The sequence below is a fragment of the Ornithodoros turicata genome, chromosome 9 (genome assembly GCF_037126465.1).
Source record: "Ornithodoros turicata isolate Travis chromosome 9, ASM3712646v1, whole genome shotgun sequence".
Lineage (NCBI taxonomy): Eukaryota > Metazoa > Arthropoda > Arachnida > Ixodida > Argasidae > Ornithodoros > Ornithodoros turicata.
The window spans coordinates 19631409-19655994 of NC_088209.1; the positions used below are offsets into that span (position 1 = coordinate 19631409).

General features: G+C 47.5%; 2 protein-coding genes across 3 annotated transcripts in view; both read right to left on the reverse strand.

Annotated features, from left to right (window-relative positions):
* Nucleotides 1-2020: 2020 nt before the first annotated feature.
* Nucleotides 2021-6293, reverse strand: LOC135367789 (neprilysin-1-like). Its single transcript, XM_064600911.1, has 2 exons — nt 4619-6293; nt 2021-3833 (listed from the first exon to the last, which is right to left on the reverse strand). Exons 1-2 carry the CDS (start codon nt 6278-6280, stop codon nt 2214-2216), a joined length of 3282 nt encoding a protein of 1093 aa, XP_064456981.1. The 5' UTR covers nt 6281-6293; the 3' UTR covers nt 2021-2213.
* A 1938-nt stretch (nt 6294-8231) lies between these two features.
* Nucleotides 8232-24586, reverse strand: part of LOC135368295 (uncharacterized) — an 82735-nt gene continuing 66380 nt past the window's right edge. For both annotated transcript variants that reach the window (XM_064601476.1, XM_064601477.1), the window contains 7 exons: nt 21568-21750; nt 20900-21014; nt 18746-19896; nt 16504-16666; nt 14354-14686; nt 12981-13179; nt 8232-10218 (listed from right to left, as the gene is read on the reverse strand). In XM_064601476.1, the coding sequence (XP_064457546.1) occupies nt 10063-10218; nt 12981-13179; nt 14354-14686; nt 16504-16666; nt 18746-19896; nt 20900-21014; nt 21568-21750 (2300 nt within the window). In that variant the 3' untranslated portion in view covers nt 8232-10062. The remainder of the gene's footprint in view (nt 10219-12980; nt 13180-14353; nt 14687-16503; nt 16667-18745; nt 19897-20899; nt 21015-21567; nt 21751-24586) is intronic.

Here is a 24586-nt window from a genome sequence, read left to right on the forward strand (position 1 = left end):
TTTGCGCAGAACCATTAACGCTATCTGTTACGTACGGTATTGCGTTTGCGGTCAATGTACTAAAACTCTCTATTATTGCAGAACGCTGAGCGGGAAAGCGTTCGTTCGTTCGTCCGTGGCAGTCTCCTGTAAAGCGTGCTTTCACTGCATTACTGTAGTGTATGCAGCACAATCCACCCATCCAGTTCTCTTTTCGATCACATGTAATCTTACTGCGCTGTTGGAACAGGGTGTTACGATAGTAAACTAGGTCTTCCGGGTTTGCTTAGAGATATACCTCGGGAAGAAAGTGTTGCGTTGCAATAAAAAAAAAGAAGTTAGCGAGTGAAGAGCGAGAAGAACGTCAGCGACCAAATGAAAAGGCCGGGTCGCAAGCCTGTGTAAAGTACGAGAGCGTGCTGTAAAGTTCTCGGTCCGACCCACTTACACATATACGAACTCCATCGCATCATCGTAGCCGCAAAAGCGTGACGAAGAAAAAGCGAAATTGTAGGTTTGTAACGCGAAGCGTTCATTTTTGCTCTAGCGATACACAAAAGCACGTCTACTATACAAGCGTGAAAATTTCAAAGACTGAACTTCGGGTTGTCTTGAGGTTCCTGTTCATGCAGAAGAAAACTCAAAGAGAAATTTATGAGTGCATGACCCAAACATTGAGTGAGGTGTGCACATAATACTCCACCGTAGTGTGCTACCTTTCAGCATGGGGATTTTGACACCGAAGTTCGCAGGAAGATCAGGGCGAAATTGTTGACTGTGTCTATGACCTCAATTTGGAAGACTGGCAAATCTCGGCTAAAACAATTGCTGAGACCTTAGGTATATCCAAAGAACGCATTGGATTTGTAATTCACGAAGAGTTGGGTATGCGGAAGCTGTCGGCCAAGTGGGTGCCGAAATGGCCCTGGGAGAGCCTGGCCAGCCCTGGCTTTCAGAAACGTAAGGTTTTTGAGTCAAGAAAATGTAGTTGCGAGCGCAGTTGACGCATCACCACCCTAAGCATTCTGCATTGCCCCCCCCCCCCCCCCCTTGAAAAAATCCTAGCGGCGCGAGTTCGAATCCTCGCACTGCCTGTGCTATCTGCGGTTTTCCCTGGGTTTCTCGGAAGACTTGCCATTGAAGTGGGCCCAGGACGCATACTTATCCCCAGTCCCTCACTCCTTCCTGCTGTCCACGTCTCTACTGCGCTCATACCGACAGTCGCTTCGCGACGCTAACACAGAATTGATAAAGAAAGATTGGGGGACAAACGTGCGTGTACCCCTTCCCTAGAGCTCAAGGAAGAAGAGAAACTGTCTTTAAGCGATGATAAGTAAGACAAAGATAACAGGCGGCAGCACCGGTAAGATGATGTCACCAGATAAAGTGTATTGAAGTGTATATTCCATTAAAGATCAACCAGTTGTGAGTACGCAGTCGCGCTGTGCGTTGCTTTCTCTTGTTCCAGTTTCTTTTTCTTTATTTATTTCTTTCTTTTTTTTTGCTGCGTTTTGCAATTCAAGAATGACATACCAACTACCCCGCTTTAGTACTTTAGTGCCAACTACCTGTTCATCCGCTTGCTTTACACGCGCGGGTGACGAAGGATAATGGACAGAAGAGGAGACATCCGTTCGTTCGTCATCATCCAACATCTTCTCGATAACCTTGTTATCTAGGTACTGTTGCATGATCACAATAAAAGCACGCCACGCTGCGGTTTCTTATAATCCGCAACCCCCGTGTGTGAACCAGGCCGGAGAGCTGAGCGAAAGAGCGCATTGGTACGCGTTGGTATGTAAAACGAAACCAATTACTATAAATTACGGGCATTTTTCGCTGAAGGTTGAGATATGTAAGACAGAGGTACCGGAAGCGTCCAAAATAAAAATTTAAAATTAGGGGTTGTGTTAATGCGTATGTGATTGAACCGCTCACTGCTCAGTTCTTGGCCTCTCACTATTCTCAGGGATGCTCACTGTTTGCGAATCGAACACCCGGTTGTATATGACATGGAAGAGAGATACTCGTTGTTGCGTTTCAGTGAAGTAGAAGACTAGTTTATGTAATTCATATTTAATAATTCTATTAAGACTTAGGGAAACACACAGAACAGACCAGTAAAAATTGCTATATTGTAATGTGCCGATAATAAAAATAAACTTGGCTGTTATTCCATTCCATTGTTCTGTGGCTCTGCGGACTCCTTGCCGTGCACGACTTCTCCAAACATATCATGATGTAATGGAACCTGGTCGTAACACTTGTGTGCGTTCCGCCCAGAGAGAACATTTCCCCAACAGCGTGGTGTTTTGCTTCGTCTTGCAGCCGAAGGAATCTCTAAATGGCTTCGTACTCGACAACGTTAGGTTGAGGAGTCCCGAAACCTTGTCCTGTACAGCGCGCAGCTCTAATGCGTCGAGTAGCGCTTCCCCCACTTTATTCATCTGGTTCGGAGCAGTTTGGCAGAAGCCGGTAACCAAGTAAACGATAAATAAGTGTTCAGAACTGAAGTCTTCAAGTCCAGGAAGGCGAATATCCGTCCTTGTCCCGGATTCTTCGGGGTTCAAGTTCGCGTGGAGCGTCAAGATGAGTCTGAACGCTGCTTCCCCTACAAAAAACGACGCAATGCTGACCGGAGGATTCGCTTCTCTTAAACAATTCATGGATGCCATAAAGGACGCTTTCGACTCGTCAGTCCACCAGCTTCGAACAGAAACTTCGTGGCTGTAGTGTGAAGAGATGCCGTTGATGAGCATATCCAGGACGCAGGCAGTGATGCGGTACCCAGCACGGGCGAGTGGGAGGGTTTGAATGTGTTCGCTGATCGGAGACAAGAAGTCAAACGTAAGGGTGGGGATGAAGATGGTCTTCCGTTGAAGGTCGTACCAGCAGCGAGCCTTGAAAGCGGACCCGCTCCAGGTCTCCGCGGACGACAGTTGGAGGCTTTCTGACAACGACAGGGTGTGGGCCATAGAGAAAGACCAAAGCGGATGTGTTGCCCTCATATCGGGTAGTTTAGCCAAGTAGTTCGCCAGGCTAGCCCTGTCGCTCACCCAAGGCGGGGCAAACGCTTGAAATCGAGTTTCGGACAGAATCTTCTTCCCCAAGATGAGCGTGAGATTGTCCATAAATGGCAGATTGTGTAAACCCTGCGTGACAACTTTGCGAATTGTGTTCAGAAAGGCATTTGCCGTAAAAGGCCTAAGCGAGGAGGAATGTCCCGCTAACTTTGTCACGTGCAAGACCAGGTACCGAAGCGCAAGGTCTGCCAGACGAAGGCAAACGCGCCATCGTGGAACGTGCCGCGGTCTTCCGAACAGGTGTGATACGGAAACCATCGCGAGGTCGTCGCCTAACGCGGGAACGAGATGAGCAACTTTCGACAAGACATGCACACCCAGGAAGTCCAGGATAGTGTAAGGACTGAACTGCCCTACCAGCGTTTCTAATCCTTTCACGTATTCGGGAGCTCGGAGCAACACCTGAGCGCTCCTGTCCACTTGTTCCGATAAGACTTCGCTGACGAACTCTGCAACACCCGGAACGTCGTCCAGCGCGACTATGCGATGTCTGCCTGTGTTCTTGCTGACGGCTAGCGCTTCGATCTGCAGAGCGAAGTCTACCATGCGGTCAACATGCAGATTGGGGACGAATTGCTTCTTGGTGACGTTAATGCAAGTCCAGATGATATTGTGGTACGCCTGTATCATCTTGCCGTTTTTGAGTGTGCCCACTGGAGGACCAAGAAGAGAGTCTGGAAGGTCGATGGCTAGGATGCTCTTCTTGGAGTCGAAAGGATGGGAAGACACTCCTATGCTCACGAGGACGGATGCGCTGGACATTTTTAGGACCTGCAAGAAAGCGACACCTACGCTGAGAATATATGTTGTCATTATGCAGGGCGACTTTATGTGCGAAGCGAACTACTAGGCTAAACGTCGCAGCCATAACGGATTGGGATCAATGGATGGTATCATGCCTCCTAGACATGTTGCAGTAAGGGGCAAAAAATTTCGCTCTATATCGGAGTACGTACCCGGACAAAAGACGACCACACTCCAGAGAAGACGCGGGGTGCTTACATCTGCTAGTTCGTGTGGTTGTTCTAAGTATTTCGGTTCCACCTAGCCCTCCGTTCAATCTAGATAAGTTCCCTCTAGCGGTTTTGAAGTGTGCTGAAGTGAAACCTTTGCAACGTTGGAGCTAAATTAAGTATACACTCTAAAAACAGAGGGGGGGGGGGGGGTGTCGAGGTAGCTTGCCGTTGTTGGCCGCACTTCACCGCACAGCACGCTGTGCGCCAACCATTGCCAAGAATGATAGAGTTATCGCTACTGATTCGCAAAGGGGTGGGCGTACGCCTTTTTGTGGCAATTTGGGTTTATGATAATTGCCACAAAAAGGCGTACGCCCACCTCTCTCTTCGAATCAGAATCGATAACCCTATCATTCTTTGCAATGGTTGGCGCACAGCGTGCTGTGCGGTGAAGTTCTGTGTTTAGGGTGTAACCCTTCACTACCTCCCATGATATTTCTTCCTTGTGATCTCCCATAAGTAATATAAAACTACCGCACAAAAAAGAAAGAAAGGAAAAAGAAAATAAAAGACGCTGGCGCTTGGCGCCCGCAAACTTACTTTGGCGGCGACTTTCCAGACTGAAACCGGAGTGTCAACAGGTAGCATGTACGGAAATCCAGCAAGCGACACCGTGGACAGGAGCTCCAGCAGCGCCTCTACGCTCTTGTCATCGTGCTTCAAAGCTTCGCACGCACCGAGGAAGTCTCTGAGCGGCGAAAGCAACTGGAATTCACTGTGTGGAAGGCTGGACCTCAGCAGCTCACGGACATCATTTTCTAGCATTAAGGATAGGTCATCATCCGAGGATATAGACACTTCGGCATCGGTGTCAGAAAACCTGCTCTTCCAGCGGCCACATACGTATAGGTAGAAATCATCGCAGGGATCTTTATCTTTCAAAAGGAGGTGGTTGATGTACGCACCCTCATTCTGGCAGGCAGGTGCCCAACATACGTCGAGCGTTTTCTTAGTGGACACTGCTCCTGTACTGGTAGCTTGATGCGTTATAATGGTGCCAACAGATGTACGGGGTGTCTCAGTAATGTTTTGCACGTGGATGAACGTAGTGTCGGCGTGCTTAGCTTGTCGATTCACTGGTCCAGGTAATGGTTCTTTAATGGGAGGAGCTATCATAGCGTAGTACGTTAATATCATGGCGCCAATGACAATCATCGTACAGAGAAAAAGTTGGCACACGGCCCCTTCTTTGGTGAGGAAAAGGTGAACTGGCGTCAGCGGAGTAGCAGCGACAGACGTTTGTGCAGGAACTGTGGTAACGCGTAATCCAGTGACAGACTCGGTCCCATGGTTCCGTTTCGCACCTCTTAGGTTCCACGTGTACGTATCTGAACCACCTACCAAGTAGGTTACCGCACCGCGACCTGCTGCAGTCATTGGGGACGCGGGGCGTGGCACGTGCTTCTCTGATGAACTGGGTTCCGGAATGACACTCCACGTCCGATCAAGGATGCTGCCTTCAAAATGCGGTGGCTTCGTAGCGTACTTCTGTAAGTGATTATGGTTTTTAGCTTCTTTGGGAAACCGAGAAGTTACAGTAGTCACGTCATGTCCTCCGAAGGTTCCACGTTTGTTTCCAGACGCCGTTGTTCCTCCAGGAAACGGGGGCCGTGGTGTACATGATGGCGCATTAATGGCAGTCTTCTTGCTGACCCACGTTAGGCGCCAGGTTCCTTCGGTGGAATCGGGATTGACATCTAGAGGAGAGGCCCTTGCTTTGGTTCGTTTGTTTGGAATGGGAGATGGTCCGACAGTTTCTCCTTTGTCACGACTAAAAGCGTAAAAGGCTGATGGTACGAACCCTCTCTTCTTCTTCACACTAGGTACATCTGCGTCTTCATGGGCGTACTTGTCTGAGACAGTGGTTTTCTCTTGTGTGATGTCACCCTGTTTCCTCCAGTAAGCGTGCAAGATATCTTTTTTGGATTGTCTAAGACCGCCGGGAAACGGACTCGTATGTCTTCTGAGAGTCTGGATAACTGGACAGGTCTTCCGTCCATGAGTAGCAGTGTCGCAAGTTGAAGTACCACTGTCTGAGCTTCGACGTCGGCTACGATCCTTCAGTTGTGGCGTTTTTGTTTCGCGTCCATGCCTTGATACTACATTCTCATCGAAAGCCATAGAAATAGGACGTTGCCTACCTGTTATTTTCATCCTTGTTTCAGCGGGGACTAACGTAGATGTCTTCTCTGACAATGCCATACAGATTGGAATGTCGCTTCTTCTTCTTCTTCTCCCCAAGAAGATGGCCGCGATCCGCAAGGGAGATTGGCCAGGGCTAATTCAGTATGATATGAGTGTGACAGTGACACTAAGGGCTAGAACCGGTTGGAGCCGGCAACGAATGAAATGAGATTATCTGCGATGACAGGATTCCATTTTCCGGTATGGGACGCACCGAACGAGAGTAATGCGCATAATGAGAGGGGCACGCTGAACCTTAGCAGTGGAAGGGTGAGGGACTGTAGGCGAAGGCGGCGGTAGGTACTACAGTCGAGAATGTCGCTTATGGTCAGGTGCTGCACCTCCTTCTTCCTCTTCCTCGTCCAGTGACCTTGATCCGCACCTTCGTTGAGGATCATGGTAGTCATTACCAATGCTGCGCTGCTGCTGCTTCCTCACAGATACTGGCCGTGACCCACAAAGGGAGATTGGCCAGAGCAACTAATATACTAAAAGGGAATACAAACCACCACCACCACCAGCCAGATCGCGTGGTCACGTCGCTTCTGGAAGGCATCCGGGTTCGAATCCCAGTGCCGGCTGTGCTGTCTGGGGGTTTTAATGGTCTGGTAAACAGGACCGTCCATCTCCGAAGCAGGCCACGGACTAGTCCACTAGTGGCGTACCGGACCACTGTGGAGTCGTCAAGAATGAACAGCCCGATCGCGCCGCGGAAGCAGCTCTTTCTTCTAGCAGTCGGACGGGTCTAGGACTATGGAGGGGTATACTCGCCGTTCCGTTCTTCGACGCCTTCATGGATCCTGTGGAGTCGCGCCAGTGTACAGCGGATATTCCGTCGGCTTGCAAAGCTGCCCTACGCTCGCTGTCTGGAAGTCACGCAGTATCCCTCGTCGGGATACCGCGTTAATTCGTTGCATGCGGCTCAATGTTGCTCTTAATGGTCAGTTACGATACCGCTTGCGGCAGTCAGCCGTCACTGTTAGAGAATTTGGAACACGTCTTTCGCCGCTATCCGCATCACTTTTCACTCTTCACAACTGCATTAACAGTGTCTTTAAATCGTCCATTGCTCTCCACCCTCTTAATATGACAAAATTGCTTGGCCCACGGCTATGTTGTGAAAGAGACCGAGTGAAAAGCGTCAAAATATCGGAAACAGCTACGCTAACCTGCTGACTTATTACCACGACAACTGTTAGAAGTAAAATTGAGACATCAGCAAGGGAGAGAAACCTTGTTGAAAGCATTTCTATTCTTAAAAATCCTTAAACGAGCACGTGCTACGTTAATGCCGAAACCAAAACTGTGCGCCGTCGGCTGCTTATCGGAGCTGCAAAGCTGTGGTGGTGCTCGTGAAAGGGCTTGCCGTTGTCGGCCTCACAAAGGTGTTCAACGTCACGACTGACGCCCTGGGGGAATGTACGTCCTGGGCCGACTTCTAGGGGAACTGTGTCGACATATATACCAGGAAAAACCCCAACCGAGATTCGTACCCTGGCATCTCCCAGTCTCAACGTGACATGGCCAGCATGGTCACCACTGAGCCATGCGAGCAGGTGCCGCAAAGCTGTTGATCTGGTCAGCAGATCAGCACCTAGTCCAATAATCACCATGGCTCCAAAGCACGTGGCCCTCTGACCTAGAGTTAAGCGCTGTCCTCCTTGCGCTCCTGGTGTGCGCGGTTTTGGTTTCGAATCAAGAGTGATAGAGATATCGCTTTGTACAGTGGTTGACCTTGAGCGTGCTATGTAGTGAAGCTTTGTTTTAAGAGTGCAGGACGTGCCACATTTTGTTCGGCTTGTTGGTGTTCGGGTTACGCTCTTGGAACACGACTTGCTGATGCTCATATCCCTACCCCGGATCAGCGACGAGGCTTGGTTAAAGCAGCACCAGTACTTTTGTGGAAGACTAGCCGTTGTGAAAAATGGGCATATATACACTGTATACCGAACGAGTCACACAGATAACGTACTGTAAAACGTGAAATTAATTTAATGTCCTTATACATTTGCAAAAATATAAAATTGATCGATGCATTTCAGACTCCAGTGGCAGCGGCACCTTTTCACACACAAAAGAGCAGAGTACAAAAGGGGCGTTCATGAGGAATTTTAAAACGTGAGTCTTCTAGTGGGTTCCTTATGTGCATTTTGTACAGTGGTCATTTTGAGCGAAGTAAACCTCGAATAATACCGTACTGATAAAATAATCGTTACAACACACAATAACACAATATAAACACTGGCCTCTCCGCATGGTATGACCGAGGTCTTTACAACTTACACATTCTATACAGCTCATACAGTAATTGGTGTTAGAAGCATGCGCTGAAGATTTCTTCCCCGGTGTTCCAGTTAAAGCGACTCGTCTGTAATGACGACAAGCCACACTTGAAAGGGGATTAGGCACTACCTGGGCCCTGTACTGACATAAACAGCACCCCCTATAGATGCCAAACGACCTTCGTAGATCCAGCCAATGATCTCCGGAAGAAGACTTGTACGAACCTGACTCTATATATTTACAATAGCAGCAACAACAAAAAACTTAGACCCGATACGCTCATATCAGCTTACGTTCTGCTTTAGCGATTCATATTATGCAAGCAGGTTTACACGGCGATTTTTACACGCTAGAACTAAATGGTAAGCGTTGTCTTCCCAAACAATGCAGTTCATAAGCTAGGTCCAGGTTAAAAATGATTAACCTTTATTTTGTTTGTTTATACAACCATTTATCTTCCATAAATGCATTATAGCACAGAGTTTATTAACATAGCATGACTTTGCCTTATATCATATGTTGCAACACAATGATCAACCTTACTTACATGAGTATGAGTGTCAGCAGCGTAAAATGTACAGATAAAGAAATAAGAATATAAAGTACAACGCAGAAAATACAATATTCTAAGCGATGGCTATTTTTACACATGGAATTGGTTTGCACAAAACAAGACTCTGAAACAAGCAATCAGTATCGATGCGTTGTTTCCAACGAGATAGAGAGGGTAATAGAGAGATAAATCGGCAGCCATATTCGAAGCCATCCTGGATGGCGCCACGATGACTACACCTTGCCTTGTTTGCAAATGGCGGACATTAGGGACTCATGCGGCGAGCGCCTTTGCGCGCGTACGCGTCGAACTTCCGCTACATTTATTGGTTCCGTAATGCGGCCAACAATTTTTCCCAAGCCCACGGAAGAGATACTATGATAGTCACATAACCAAACAGTGTGATAGCGAGGTGTATGAATAACAACACCAGAGAAATCATTGAGGCTGCAAGATAGCGGAATTTGGAACGTCGTGTGCCAGCACCCAGTCTTTGGCGCTGTCTGATAAGGAACCGGCTTTATAGCTAATTCAGCTGATTGTTTTAGTGCAGAAAAAGTTGCACTGGCTCGAGCGTGCATGTCCCACGGCCGCCTCAACCCAACTTGCGCTGCGACTCGCGTTTCATTGGTCCTTCGGTTCACTCTTCGTTCGTTTTTGCCTTGACAGAAGGAGTGCGAGAGAGAAAGGAGAGGGTCGCCTATACTGGCATCAAAGCATGGAGCCTCGCCAAGGCGGTTGCGCACTCTATTCCCTCTCTATCTCGTTCGTTGTTTCATGTAAGACGAAATGGCTTATGAAACGCTGCCAAGTTAAGAGAGTTCTAAAATAAATTCATTCACTGTACAAAAATATAGCGACGAAGTGTGAGCCGCGTGCACGATATCACTTCAAAAGGCGCGTGTGGTTGGAGGTGGTCACAGGACATGCGACACTGCAGAAACACACGCCCTACAGTGTCCAATCAGATGTCTTTCCGGCATATGTAAGGTAGAACGGTTAGCAACAGTGTGTTCTGGTTGGCCATGAGTGCATTCACTTGCATGATGTCTGCGTCCCGCACGTCCGTGCCGTTGACTTCGAGAATTTCGTCCCCGACGTCAAGCAGCCCTTGCAGAACCTGCAACGATCCGGGAGGAAGAAGAAGTTGATGAGTGGAAACAGCACAATATTATTAGGCTAGATGACGTAAGACAATGATGTCCCGTACGCCTCTCTAATACCTCTGTCACACGGGCACTCATCAATGGTCATTGAAATCAACGGTCATTGAGCGTACGCGTAGCGCCACCAACCGTCTAACGCGTGAACTGCTCAAGGGGCATGGGATCGAATGCACGCTAACAGTTTGGTACGTTACACGCTTGGTGGCTATACGTGTATTTGCAATGACCTCTGGTTTCAATGATCTTGAAACCAATGGCGAACGAACATACGCGTAGCGCCACCAAGTGTGTAACACGTCAACCTGCCAAGGGATATGGGATCCAATGCACCCTAACAGGTTGGTACGTAACGTGCTTGGTCGCGGCACGTGCGATTTTCAATAGTCATTGATTTCAGTGATTATTGAAACCAATGGTCAATGAACATGCGCTTAGTGCCACCAAGCGTGTAACGCATCAACTTCTCAGGGGACATGGGATACAATGCAACCTATCATGTTCTGTAGAGAGCTGCAAGCGCTCTGCCTCTCCCCTTCGCGAGCGCCTAAGAGGAGAAATTTTTGCAGACCCTATTAACAGTAAATTTAACGCACAATTAAAAACAAGGGTCCCGAAATACTTCCATTCCGCAGGACTACCAGCTTACAACCACTTGCCGAAAGTAGTTTAGAAGGAACAAACTCTTTATTAGCTTGCAATGACATCATAAAAAAGTAAATTTCTTAGACTTTTATTCGAGTAATATACTACATGGACCAATAATAGAGGGGAAAAAGAAACTTGTAAGTGGTGCAAATTAAAGTTCTATTAGAAAGGTACAACTAGAAAGTTATGGTCTCCCAGTAGAAAGACATGATTGTCGCAAGATAAAGGCACATATATTTTACAGGCTAGCATAGCTGAGGGCGTGCTTTTGTTTGGTGCATTAGGCATTACCTTTTGTTGACTTTGTATTCACCACAACATTACTGTGGAGCTCTCTCAGACGAAGCGACAACATTTCGTCCTTAGAAAGGACAACCTGGTATTTCTTACACTTTGTCCACTTTCCAGAGAATAAGAATGCACATATGGACATCAAGATCCCCGGCATGCGGCTTTGCAGCGTATGTGATGTTGACCGCACAATTAATGAAAGGCATTAACGCTATTTTTTTTTACATCTTCAGGTTATATTCCATACCACTATCCGCCTGATTTCATATTTCTATTTAAAAAAATTGCCAAGGGCGGATGATATCTATTCCCCCAGTATCGCCGGTATTGCGCGTATGCCGAGTGAATGAGGCCATCGACTTGCCACGTGCATGAACGGGAACGTTCGGTAGATGGCGTTAGTCTCCCACATCGGAATATTCACTCTCGTGCCGTTTTCGGTGCTATAGTCAACACTACTTCTTATAAGCCTGTTTTATCCGGACCCGTATGTATTTTGTGTTTGCTTCTTTTTCTTTCTGTTTTTGGCAGCAGCAAGAGCACGGGGCTCGAATTGACTTGAAGCGGTCTACCGCATTTAGGTTTTGATTGCGATTGGGATTGACACCAGCCGAAAGTGGAGGTGAATTTGCTGACAAAATTAATTTTCTGTCGCTGAAAGACCATTTCATAACGACTTAGAGTAGCAGATTAATCCTTCCCATGTTCAAGGGTTCAGTCAAACTTGGTTCAGAAGCGATACCATACAATTACTGCTTATAGAACAACAATAGTTTCATTGTGGTGGTGGTGCTGCTGCTGCTGAAAGACCTCGCCGATGTAAGCCTCGCAGGCGTGGACAACGTCACGACTGACGCCCTGAGGGAATGTGCGTCGTGGGCCGACTTCTAAGGGAACTGGCGACATATGTCTGAAAGTGTCTGAGAAAATCCCAGAAAAAAAAAAAAAACAGTAGTTTCATGCAGGATATATTCTAAGCAGCTGGTTTCCTCCAATCACCCCACATACGATGCGAAAAATTTCAAATGCGAAAATTTGAGTAAGCGGGGACAAATTAATCCAGGTGACATTACACGAACTGATATGAGCTCCACACTATTTAATCGAGTTTCCGATTTAACATTGATGCCGCTGGTCGAAATAGCTCTGTTCTCTGGAAACTTAACCGAAAACAACAATTAAATGATGAATAGTGATGTCGTGATGGGTTCGTCGCTTAAGTTAACGAATGCACCTTTCATCTATGTGAAAATCTCATATTATATGCCTTCTTTGCTTCACTAATTTCGTCATCCTCTGATATGAGTGCACTTTGGTATACCTGGAAATAATATAGACTTAACACAGTAGGCTCGGCATTGGGAGAATTGTGTTGGTGCGGCCCTGTTTGTACAACTGGTAGCACCGTTGGCAGCAGTGTTGCTTTATCAGCCTATAAAGGATAAATTTAACTTTTTCCCGATACCGACACAGGAGATACGGGAGGCTTGTGGCTCAAGGTTCTGTTCTCTAGCAACGCCACTAAAATTTTAAGACTAAACGGGACGAACATTCAGATACTTGCAATAATTTGTGTGACACTCGAACTAATATATTTCACATCTGTATTATGTCATAACCACACAGGTTAAGAGTATGGCAACTGGCTAAAAGTCGGCAGTAAAACATGTAGGACTGCTTCTGTGCATCTGCAAACCAAAGCAGTTGTGAAAAAAAGAAAAAAACGAAAAGCGGTTAGCGAACCGCCGGTGTAAAACGTGACCAATAGAATAAGGCACACCTGTTGTGTTTGGGCATCGTGCATCCGTGAGACGAAGACACCTTGGTGAGTGTGAACACGGCCTCGTGCAAGGAAAAACCCAAAGGATCGTCCAACCGGCCGACGCAATTCCACCACTTGAGACCCATCCAGGTTGAGTTGTAGCAGCTGACCGGTCAAATGAGTCGGCTGTCCTCCCGCCCAGGCGGGATCGTTTCCACTGGAACACCAACAGATAAGGAAGTCAGTTTTCCTCGGCCGCCCGTGTCTCGAGGGGAGTTCGTTCTACAAACGTTCTTCACGTTCATTTCACTTGAAATGAACGTCGTTGAACGAACAGTTGGATGAACGTCGTTGAAATGAGTTTTTCAGTTCATCAGTCATTTCATTTCAGTTCAGCTGTCTACCTAGCTAGAGGAACGCACTACTCCTCAGGAAAGATTTGTTTGGTGGGCTGCGCAGAATGTGCGTTAAAGTAAAAGCGATGTCAAGTGTATATGTAACATGAAGGGGGAATTCATGTGTGCGACCCCGATCATCATAGCCAAAGCGATTGTGGTGTGAGCACCACACCACACAGAAGGGTGTCTTTTAAAAAAAAAAGCTTTCCTAAATGGAGTACGCTATAAAAAGCAGCATTTCATTCTATCAGGAGACACAATTGCAGGAGGGTGTATTTGATCGCTAACACTGTTTCAGCTGGGTATATACGGGGTGTTCAAAATTAAGCTTTCACTAGCACTTTATAAATAGGCGAACAAAAGAAAACTGGTGCTACTTTTTCTGTTCCTTGAGTAAGAAACAGGTGCTACATAATTAGCAGCACCTCTTTCTTACACAAGTAGCATAAAGTTGTCATCCGGTTTCCATGTCATCGCTGTGTTTGCGTAGCGCTCGTTAAAGCTTAATTTTGAACACCCTGTATAGCGAAGTATATTTGCTGGGTATATATATTGCGCCTGCGGAATCAAAAAGGGTGTCTGCTTAAAAAAGCACCCCTCTTACACGCTGGATGGCGGAGAAAAAAAAATACCGTGGGCAAAAAAGCTAAAAACAGCTCGCTGATTTTTATGTCCCCAGAGTTCCCCCTGAAGTCGGCCCAGGACGCATACTAATCCCCCTGTCCCGTACTCCTTCCTGCTGTCATCTCTCCATCTGTCCACGTCTGTACACCGCTCATAGCCACAGTTGCTTCGCGGCGCTGACACGGAATTAAAAAAAAAGCTCACTGATTTTCAATCACTAACCCTACAGATTTACAAACTTGTGGCATGGTAAAGACGAAGTAAATATAAAAAAAGTTAAAAACAGTTACTTAAAAAAAAAAGACTAGATGAGCCGAGCAACCTCATAACATCGACAAGTCATGCATTACAACGCAATGATTTGCATACTTTTCATTTGTGTTTATCTGTATGCTGGCTTCCTGGTGTGTCCGTCGCTTGGCCTTCCTTCTTAAACTGATGCGATTTTTGAGTCCCTTCACCAAAGACGTATCATTCTTGTTCGCCGGCTGCGGATCCACATTGACGTGCACTCGGGCCGCTGCAGTCTCCGTCTTCTGCGGCCTGTAGATGCGCTCCGTGCTGAAGGCTTTCACCAGCGCTGACTTAGCGCTCCTCCCGAAACCCTGCACGCGCTCGAAGAGGCCCGACGGCGAAGACGGAGCAGAGGCCGCGGTGCTCAGAGAGCACGACGACTGGGAGCCCCGATAGAGGGAGAAATTGCTGCGAGGAAAGGAAAACGGTTAACGATTCAGTTCACTTCTAGGGGATGTATAGCTACGCATGTGAACGTACAGTTCGGTGACTGGGAGGGGTGATGTCTTTCTATTTTTACCTTTTCATCTCTCCAGTTTTCTCCCATGTCATCGTCACTTCTTCATTTATTGTTGTTGTGGTTGTTGTCTCCAGTTTTCTTTTTCCTTTCATTCATTTCATTTCCTTTGTGGGAGTAGCAGAATTCGTCAGGTGACGAATTCAATACCTTCCGTTTCTTTTTTTTTCGATAATCAAACTCAAACTCAACGGTTAACGAGTCAAATATATGTCGTAGAAATTTCTGAGAATTTCTTAAGCGAATCACAACTTTGTTTGTTTGTTTGTAAGAAGAAGAAAAAAGAAGAGGAGAAATTGAACTCGTCTCCCGACATGTTCTGCTACTCCTAAAATAAATCCCCCCTCCAAAAAAAAAAAAAGGAAACAAGAAAGAGAAACCTACTAGTTAGCTACTTCTCAAGTGCTCTGCTCGCAAGTTCACTATTCCCAACTTCGATATTCACTATTCACATGTTCACTATTCAGTCCACTGTTCACATAAGTCCATTATTCACACTTATCCCAAGAGCATGTACAGAGAGGCCCATGGATGTATCCATCCCACAACTTCTTTACAAATTTCACAAGTGCCTCAAAGGCAGCAACCCTCGTATTTGCTGTTCAAAGTCCCAACACCTTCACTATAGAAATTGATGTTCTAAGGCTGGAATACAGAAGAAAGGACAACACAACACGCAGATGTGGGTTCGAGTCCTACACATGGCTAACCTTTTCAGTGACTTCCTTCTTTCGACCTTCACTATATCGAAGACCCTGCTGTCCAGTCGATCAAATGGAGCTATCAAAGCAGCTCTTTGTGATGCATACCTAGTGCTGTGCATTATAACATGCTCACTATCTTCCACCGTTGCACAAGCCGAACAATTCGATGAGTCGGCTCTTCCAGCTTAATGGAGAGAATGGAGGCGATGGCACATTCGATCGACACCGGCTTAAAAACGTCTGAATACAGCTCGGTAACGTAGACGGACCACAAAACTTTAGTTTAGATCGCAACTTTAAATCCAAATCGTTCGAAAGCAGCATATACTGCACAATCCATATATGCAAACCAAAGCTGCTCCGATAACAGAAAATGTTAAATTCGAGAGGGTAAATACTACTATATAACAGGGTTGCGGAATGAGATCACCCATTCCATTCCAATCCCATTCCGAGGAATGGAGATTTGTGATAATTCCATTCCTTTCAATTCTTCGGAATGAAAAGGTATGTCCAATTCCTACTCCTGGAATGGCTTGGCAACCCCATTCCATTCCTTTAATTCCATCAATAAAAGAAATGGGACCGGTAACCGTGCTGGGTAGCCCAGCAGTGCTATAGATGAGATTATCAATGACATTACCCATCACGGAAAAAGCAAAAAGACAAGGTTATTTCGCCTTTGACCGTGTGGCACCCAGACCAGTCCATTCCAATTCCATTCCGCCTGCGAAAAAAAAAAGCCTAATTCCATTCCATTCCTAGGACAGTTTCCGCTATTCCATTCCAATTCCATTCCGGGCTCTGATGAATCTGGAATGATTCCGGAATCATTCCAACCACGGAGTGGCAACTCCGCAACCCTGCTATATAACACCATAGAGTTTCAGTTTTTTTTAAATGAATATCATATTTATTTCACTTGTTGACCAAATGTGCACAGCGCTGACCGAGCGTTGACAACGCGACGGGCATTTATGACGGATCTTTTATGGGACACCAACCTTTTGTGCATGAAGTTCTTGGGCGGTAGCGGCGGCTCCTTGTCATGGGCGAGTATACAAGGCGTGCTGGTGATGCGGGGAATTGATGACAGGGCCAGATATTGCTCTTGTTTTCTCCTAACCACAGCATACTCTACTCCGCCGTGCAAAACGCTGTCTGTTCCTACAGAACGAAAACCACATGACAGCTTCTGTATTGTATCCAAACGTTACGGAAAGAATGAACACATATATACATGATGAGTGCAAGCATTGTGAACGTGGACTGTTAATCTGTGCTCTCTTATCTGCTCCATTTCCTTTTCCAGATAAAAAGACAAATGCTACTTGTCTGGGTTTATTTTATCTCGTGACCAGTTCACGTCATATACCTGTAGTGAGTTGTCCGTAGAGGCGTTATGAGTCACGTCGAAAAAAAAGAAAACGCACCACTCTGCGCTTGAAAGAACGGCATGAGACACACTCACCTGAGCTGCATGTAATGCGTGAATTTTGATTGATTTTGAAAACGGGCATTTTAAAAACAAAGCAGAAAAGTTCACTATAAAAGGGTGCCGTCTTATAGGGTATTAGGTGTCCGCTAGGAGAACTGCAGTGATGTGTACTAATCATATGCAATATCGTGGTTTCCTTTGATGTCAAACTTTCCCTTATGCCACTATACAAAGGAATTCGTTAACCACCGTTGACGAGGCTAACCAGCTGAGAGATATTAAGCATTGAGTTGATAGTAGAACTTCTGTTTTTTTCTTGCCATATAGTGACTCCTATGCAAAGTGAATTGACCGAATTGAAACGAATGCCTCTTCACTGCTCTAGAACAACTCACTGGAAACGTAAAAGAACGAACCGCAGCTTAACTGTTTCAAACGGCGCGCGCGCGCGAGAGAGAGAGAGAGAGATTAGCCGTTCCAGCGCAGCAAGCTGCTCCAAACGGCTATTTATATAAAAAATGCTCATAAGTTTTGTTCAACCCGACTTTTTCTGCGTGTGCAGAATGCATTCTACCGTACTCAAAATTATATTGGTTTGTGGAAGACAGGGCCGACGTGCATGGAGGTACATTTTTGTTGTTCTGGTTGTTGCATACTCACGTTAACATGCAGGATATTGTCTTTCGTGCTATCGGCGAACGCACCCCGATCCAAAGGTACCATTTCACTAGCGTCACAAGGAGAGCGCGCATGCAGGCACCCTAAGCGGAGCGCCTTAACAACACCATCTGGCAGCGCTAACTGCAACTACCAAAGAAAAACGGGAATCTGGTTGCTTCTGAATAAAGCAAACAACGAACCACGTTCTAATACGGTTCACAATACATTACGTGACAATGAAGAGCTTTAGTTCTAGCGTTCGCGACAGCATGTCCGCACTGCGCACGCGCTATGTAAGGTTATGTTCTCCGCATGTGCAGTGTGCACCGTCTATTTTCTTGCGTGCGCACTACTAAAACTCTCTGCTAAAGGGGCAGTAAAGTGCAAAAGTTTCTCCGCGGAATGGAAGATCCCGTTACTTTGATACCACAACAAAAGGAACCGGATTCATCCATTGCGTCGTTCGTGGTTGATGAGCAAAATAAACCGCAATGTACACTTAGCCTCTCCTTCTCAAGAAGCGCAACAATGCAGAGAGGCCTCGGATTGGTCTCCTCAAACGATCTCCTGCGATGATTGGACACACCGTTTCCGGAGACCAATGAGGGCGCGCTCCGCCTTGTCGCCTTGTGGGAACGCATATCACGAACGGCGCATCGGATGACTCCCGTTCCTTTGGGTTGGTGTCAAGGGAACGACACCTTGCATTGGGCGAAGAGAAACAAGCTTCCAGCGGAGATTTGTGCGCATGCTGAATCGGGACGGACGCGCGAGCGGAGCGAACCGTAAACAGGTTCAGCTAAAACTCGAGTTTTAGCAAACCGTTAATAACCTTGCTTGCGTCGCACCGTATCAACCAGAACCAATCACTGGATAAGATACTGAATCACACACGACCGCAGTTGGTTCCGATAGGCACGATAACGTAACCAACTGTTTGCTAAAACTGCCTACTGCATACTGAAGAGCGTATCGTTCGGTCCTCGCCTGCTCCGAAAGCGGAAATGGGCAGAGTGAACGTAATCACGTGATACCGCGACGGACGGACATACGCACGCTTCACCTGACCGCCCTCGTTGTCTGCATTCTACATTAAAAGAGACATCACGATAGCTTCATACTGCGCGCTAGCATTGCAGAATACATACCTTTGGTCGGTGCTCCACGCTGCTGATCTAATGCAGGCATGCTGGTGCTTTTCTTCGATGCCGTTGTTTGGTTCCCATCTTGGCACCTTGTCGCCTTCAAAAGTCCATCCACGGCATGCTTTTCATCCTGTTTCTTCACTGCACATGAACTTGGATTCGTCGCAACGGGTGTCTTAGACAGGTTGCTTTGTTGGCCCGCCGCCTGTGACTGAACAGGATTCGCTCTAGGTACCCGGTTGTTACAGTGCCGCTGCATCTGTTGTCTGGCACTCCAGCTTCCACTGGCGAGCGTGGGGATTTGAGTCTGAACGTTTGTCCGACATTGTTTCTCGGCGAATTCACTGGAAGACAGTTTGCGCGGCTCAGGAACCACAGCGGCGGGTCGCGCATAGACTCTCAGGACATCGTCCTGCTTGAAAGTACTTCGGCACAAGTTATTCCCCGGAAGCGACAGATGTGCCCCTTTAGGCGGGTACACGGTGTCGTCCTTAATTAAGATATTCTGCTGACTAGAGACTTTATTTGGGGAAGCTAGCGGAAGGTTGGAGCGGCGAGATGTCCCATTGTGCCTTAGGTCCACTTCTTTGGACGTGGGACAGGTTCCGGATTTTACTCGTTTGCTTTCATTTTCCGTTGCCGCGGAGCTCCTGGGAAAGTTTTGAAGTGTGTCTTGTCCCGATGCGTGCCGTTCATTCGACCATGTACTCACAGGAGTCCTGGGTGCACTACAAGTACTCTCCAAGTTGAAGGCGGAAGGGGACGCTGTTTGAGGCTGCACTGAGAGCTTGGGCGCGGGTGCTGGCGAATTAGGCTGTCTCTGAGGTTTCCGAGCCGCAGCACAAACCAAATCGTTTTGGTCTTTCAGGCAAATCGGTTGCTGATCGCACTGCAAAAAATTTTGAATGTGCAATGTTCCCGTAGTCGCGGTGGGCACCGACAGTCGCTTAGCCGATAGGGTGTGCTCCACGGCATTAGGCATGGACAAGCTCCGATATCGGTAGGAACCTTTTTCGTCGGAAGAATTCTGCGTCGCGTACAGCGCAGCCAGTATTTTTCGGCACGAGTGTCGCATACTTTGCTCGGAGTGGCTGTCCTCGACGGCTGGCCGCTGAGTGTAAGCTGGGAACGTGACAGAGTCGCTTGTCGACTTTCTGCAAGGTAGAAAGACAAAGTTATCGGGACCCGATCCCGACGGGAATGCGTGGACATGCATCAAAACGAAGGGAACGCAACGTGCGTGTCCTGTGGAAAACACGGGAAAATACTCAGGGTCGTGTTTGTGGTATGCGCTCGTGTTCAGGTCAAGGAGAAAGTGGAGTAGCAGCCGAAATTTCTCATTCGGGGCACGGGCGAGGGACAAGGGAATGCCAGTTTGGGAGGGTTCGAAAAAGGCAGTTGCTGGCACCATGCGGCAAATGACGCTGCGGTATCGTGCTGTTTAGGGTGCCATTTTCGCTATGGTGAACTACTTTCGCGTTACGCTTTCGTATGGAAAGCTATACTGGGGTGCCTCAATAGTAGCTCCCTCTATCTAGGGTGCAGTCACACTTTGCAGAAGCGAGTGCAGCAAAGTCGCCATGTTTAAGCCCACCCTAACCATGCATGAATAATGTGTACCGATTTCACCCACTTCAAACCTCCCCTGCTATGTATTTACTCAACTGCAAAATGTAGCGTATAGCTACACTTTTGTGAGCGCATCGCGAGCTGCGCGTGGGCGTCAAGATGGCGGAAATTCGTAGCAGACGACGCGGCTGTCTTCACCCTATGCAGAGGGAGCTAGTATTCAGGCACCCAAAGCTACATAGCAAAACCGCGCCCTCTGGGGACGTGTACTGACGCTTTAACAGCGAGCTGCGTACGGATCTCAACGGGGACTAACACTTTCTTCTTGAGACATATCATATATCGCGGAAAACACCCAGTATCAACAATATGGACCAAATTGAGTTCGCATTGAGATGCAGGGAACGAAACAAAGAATTCTGCATGGCCTTGCAATGCTCGTATATTAGAAATAGTAGTTAAGTAAGATAAATTTATGTTCATGGAGGGACTGAAGTTATACGTGAAAAAAAAAAAGAAAGAACAAAATTAAAAATATGCTTCAAGGGGTACTGTCTATGCCAACGTATGCGTAGACGATTCACATACCTTTCAAAGTCATGACAAGCGTCAGTGTCCGTAGATGACGTCGATCCAATTCTCTGCGAGAACCTTTCGACAGAATCGATCCCAGAATCTCCGTCACTATCCTGGTTATGGTTCACTATAACACAGAACACAGACAGGCATCAACAACATTCGCTTCACTCAAGCACACACCTGTTACTTCACCCAAACGGGTTTGAACGCATCTGTTTAACAGAAAACATTCTGCTCTCTATCTTTTACATAGAATGAACATAGGTGGGCACATTTATAGAATTCATTCAGCATCACATCATACAACCCACCAAATCACACTAAAACCACAAGTAAACGTAGTAACTCATCGTTCGACATCAACATGAAATCTAATCACTGGACATAAACTTTGTATTCCCATCGTATCCCATATCGTTCGGCTTCATCTCCGACATCACACCGCATCACAGGCCCTCATTCAGCAACCACTTCAGTATCCCATCACATCGCTGCTCATCACTTAAAATAAAATTTAACATTGCATCACAAGGCAGCCCATCACTCAGCGTCACAGATCACAGTTGTCTTGCAAGTAAACATAGAATCATTCTCCACTATGGCGAATGACGTCCACGATGGCCATCATGAGTGAATTTACCGGTCTATCAGAATGGCAAGTATCTGACAAGTCTCACAGTGAGTAGAATAGTTCCTCGTCGCCGTCGTTTCAGAAGGCGCAGCTAAGGCCGACGGTGGATTGCTGCTGCCGTCTGAGCTCTCACTTTGTGTGTCGTCCGTCGACAGAATCGCACTGGCCGCTTTCCGCTTGTCCTCTTCTACAGGAAGTGGGCTGCTTTTCGTGTATTTTCTAGATCCGACTGCAAACGAGAGACGTGCAAAAGTTGAGATGGTCGTGCATTTTCTTTTCTTTCTTTCGTCTGTAGTTAAATGCGTGAAAGCATTAGTCGGCGCAAAAAAACACGGAGCGTTCGACGCATATGTGGCAGGGGAATGGACTCTATAAGGTACGACTATTTATAAATGCTAACGTAAATAATTCTAGCCGTCTGGGCACAGTACCAGACCAGAGTGACCGGACGTCCATTTGAACGCTAATAATAATCATTAATGGTCGTGACAATCATGGTTCCATAATCTTACACGCGTTCAGTTGCTCAACGAACGATCGTGGCTTTTCAACATTCACATGAAAACAAACACACACACACACTAGGACTGCCACCAGTCCGGATTTCACCCGAACAGTTGGGAAATTCAAAGCTGGCGTTCGGTGTCCGGCTGAATGTTGTAATCCGGGCGTAAAGTGTTCGGAAATTTGTGAAGTCGGAGTAAAACCCTTACGAGTTGAGCTTTTCGTTTGCGTCATCGTCCCCAAAACTTGAGCAGTCAAAGCTGCGCTGAACCACATGAAGGTACACTGTTAACACACCACGTTACTCTCTCCCAGCCAACCATACTTCTGAATCATATCATTCTGTGTCGTGATTTGTGATAAATGGGAGGAGGTGCCGATCTGGGTGTCTGAGACCTTCTTTTCAACCAACAGAACGCCTGGCCCTGCAACAAACCAAGACCGGAATAATTGTGGTCGCGCTACCATACAATCTTAAAACGGTCACTTCTAGTAGAGGTAAAAAAAAAATGTATGGGCGTTTTTGCCTCTAAAAGTAAAAGGTACACTCATAAAAACGTTCGCGTTACCTCTGAAAACGGATAACCATTGCTGTAGAGGTTTCACAATGGGTAACGAGCTTAGACGAAACTCTGTGGTGGCCAGAAGTTACTGACGGCGTCGTGATCACCCGAAGGAGCTATACGATCACAATGCGCTCGATGTAACCCGTAAACGAACTGTTACTCGTAAATAGGTATAAACTAGTAACGCTTATGAGGGCTTTACGTGCACTGTGCCAGCGGAATACTTTACATTTGTGCCGCGAGACGAAGTAGTCACATCCCATTTCACCAATTTCTGTGCGCAGGCATTGTGCAGAGAAAGAGCAGATTTCTGAATTAATTTCAGTGTATTTTCGGCGTACTTTCGATCTTGACAGCCGACCACATCCCTGTATTACGCGATGTTGTGCAGTGCCATGTCAGGTCTCGGTTGGCTTGTTAAAAGGTTATCCTATACCTTCTGCGTTTAGAGGTCAAAACGCATGTACTTTTTTCCCACGTCCCACCAGGCTTGCCAGACAAAGTCCTGAGAGGAGTCAGGAAGGTAACTCAGCAATCAGCTGCGGAAGGGGAGACGCAAGCCTTGAAGATGGGCACGGACCATCTCATCAGCCAACGCGGGGCGCTCAGAGATGCGAAGAGCCGCCGCTTCCACAATGACGCACGCAGGAGGAGCAACACGCCGATACAGCTCCAGCAAGGCCGCGTGCAACTGCAGAGGCCGCGTACCCCTCACACGATCCCTTAGTGAAGAATATCGGGCCAAAAACGGGTCTGCATCGAACAGAAGTAGGCCGCGAGACGGTTGGCTGCACAGTTGGTGTCCCGCAATACCCCCACCAGGACCTTGACCGCAAGGAACTTGCAGACGACAGAGAGATCGGGAATGCTCCAGCCTCCCTCCACAAGCTTCCCTGAGCAGAAGAAGGAGAACAGAGCCGAGTTGAGCCGCGTGACGACGTGGGAGGCGGCGGTAAAACCTGACTCAGGTGCCACAAACGGGGGCAGGGAAGGTTACAATGGACGGACAGAAGAGACGTCGTGCCAAGCACTGATTGAACAGAAGTGTCAAAGGCATCCGAAGAGTGGGCCAAAAGCATTTATAAAATTCAGCTGGGAGGACCTCGGAACCGGTAGACTTTCCAGTGTGAAGAGGTTTGATGGCAGCAGTATATTCGTCCTCAGATAATGGAGCTGCTCTGAGCTCGATATGTAGTGCGTCCGGCAAAAAACGCTCGACCCTCGACGCCGGCAGACTGCACGGAGTCCAAAAGCGCCATAAAATGATCACGCAGCAGTGATCGGACTCCACCAGGGGGCTCCTGGACCAAACCGTCGGTTGCATCAAGTTGCTCGATGACACTGGGAGGCCGACGGAGGTAACGGCCAAGCAAAGGGCGAGAGCAATATGCTTCTCGCGACCAGCGCCCGACAGACTGTGCTGCCGCAAACTGGTCCCAGAAACGTAATCTGAGAGAAGCTAGCCTTCCTAGCACGTCCTGTATGGCGTGATCATTGCCTGGGCCTCTCGACCCAGGAAGGCGCAAAATATACAGCACGAAGTGTGTATTGTATTGCCAACTGTAGGACGTAGGACGTGTATTGCCAGCACTAAGTTTGTATTGTTGACTCTATGAGATGAGTCGCAGAAGATTGTGTATCCATCTTCCTAAACTTTCCCACCCACCTATCATCCGTGTCGGGCGGGAGGCGAAGGGCGTTCGGGATGTGATCGTGATGAGCCGAGTAATGATAATGGCTTCTAGTTATAGCGTGCCGTGGTAGTGCGCGCCGTTGGTGTGGTCAGAAGTTTGGGATGATGAAGGGCCTAATTGCGCAGAACATGGTGTTCTTCGTTCGGGTCACAAAATGTAGAGGAGGTGGTGTTCCACCACGTGAGTCCCGACCGGCGATGATGGTATGCCACGGAGAGGAGATTACAGTGGCCTATCTCCATGGCCGCGCCGGTGGAACTGAGGCCGGTGCTCCAGGCGCGTGGCCCTCTTCATCGTTGCC

Bases quoted from the DNA above. Each gene is read 5' to 3' on its own strand.
- LOC135367789 (XM_064600911.1), bottom strand. From the start codon at position 6,280: ATGGCATTGTCAGAGAAGACATCTACGTTAGTCCCCGCTGAAACAAGG. The intron at 3,834-4,618 runs GTAAGTTTGCGG...GCTTTCTTGCAG, and splicing joins TCTGGAAAGTCGCCGCCAAA to GTCCTAAAAATGTCCAGCGC.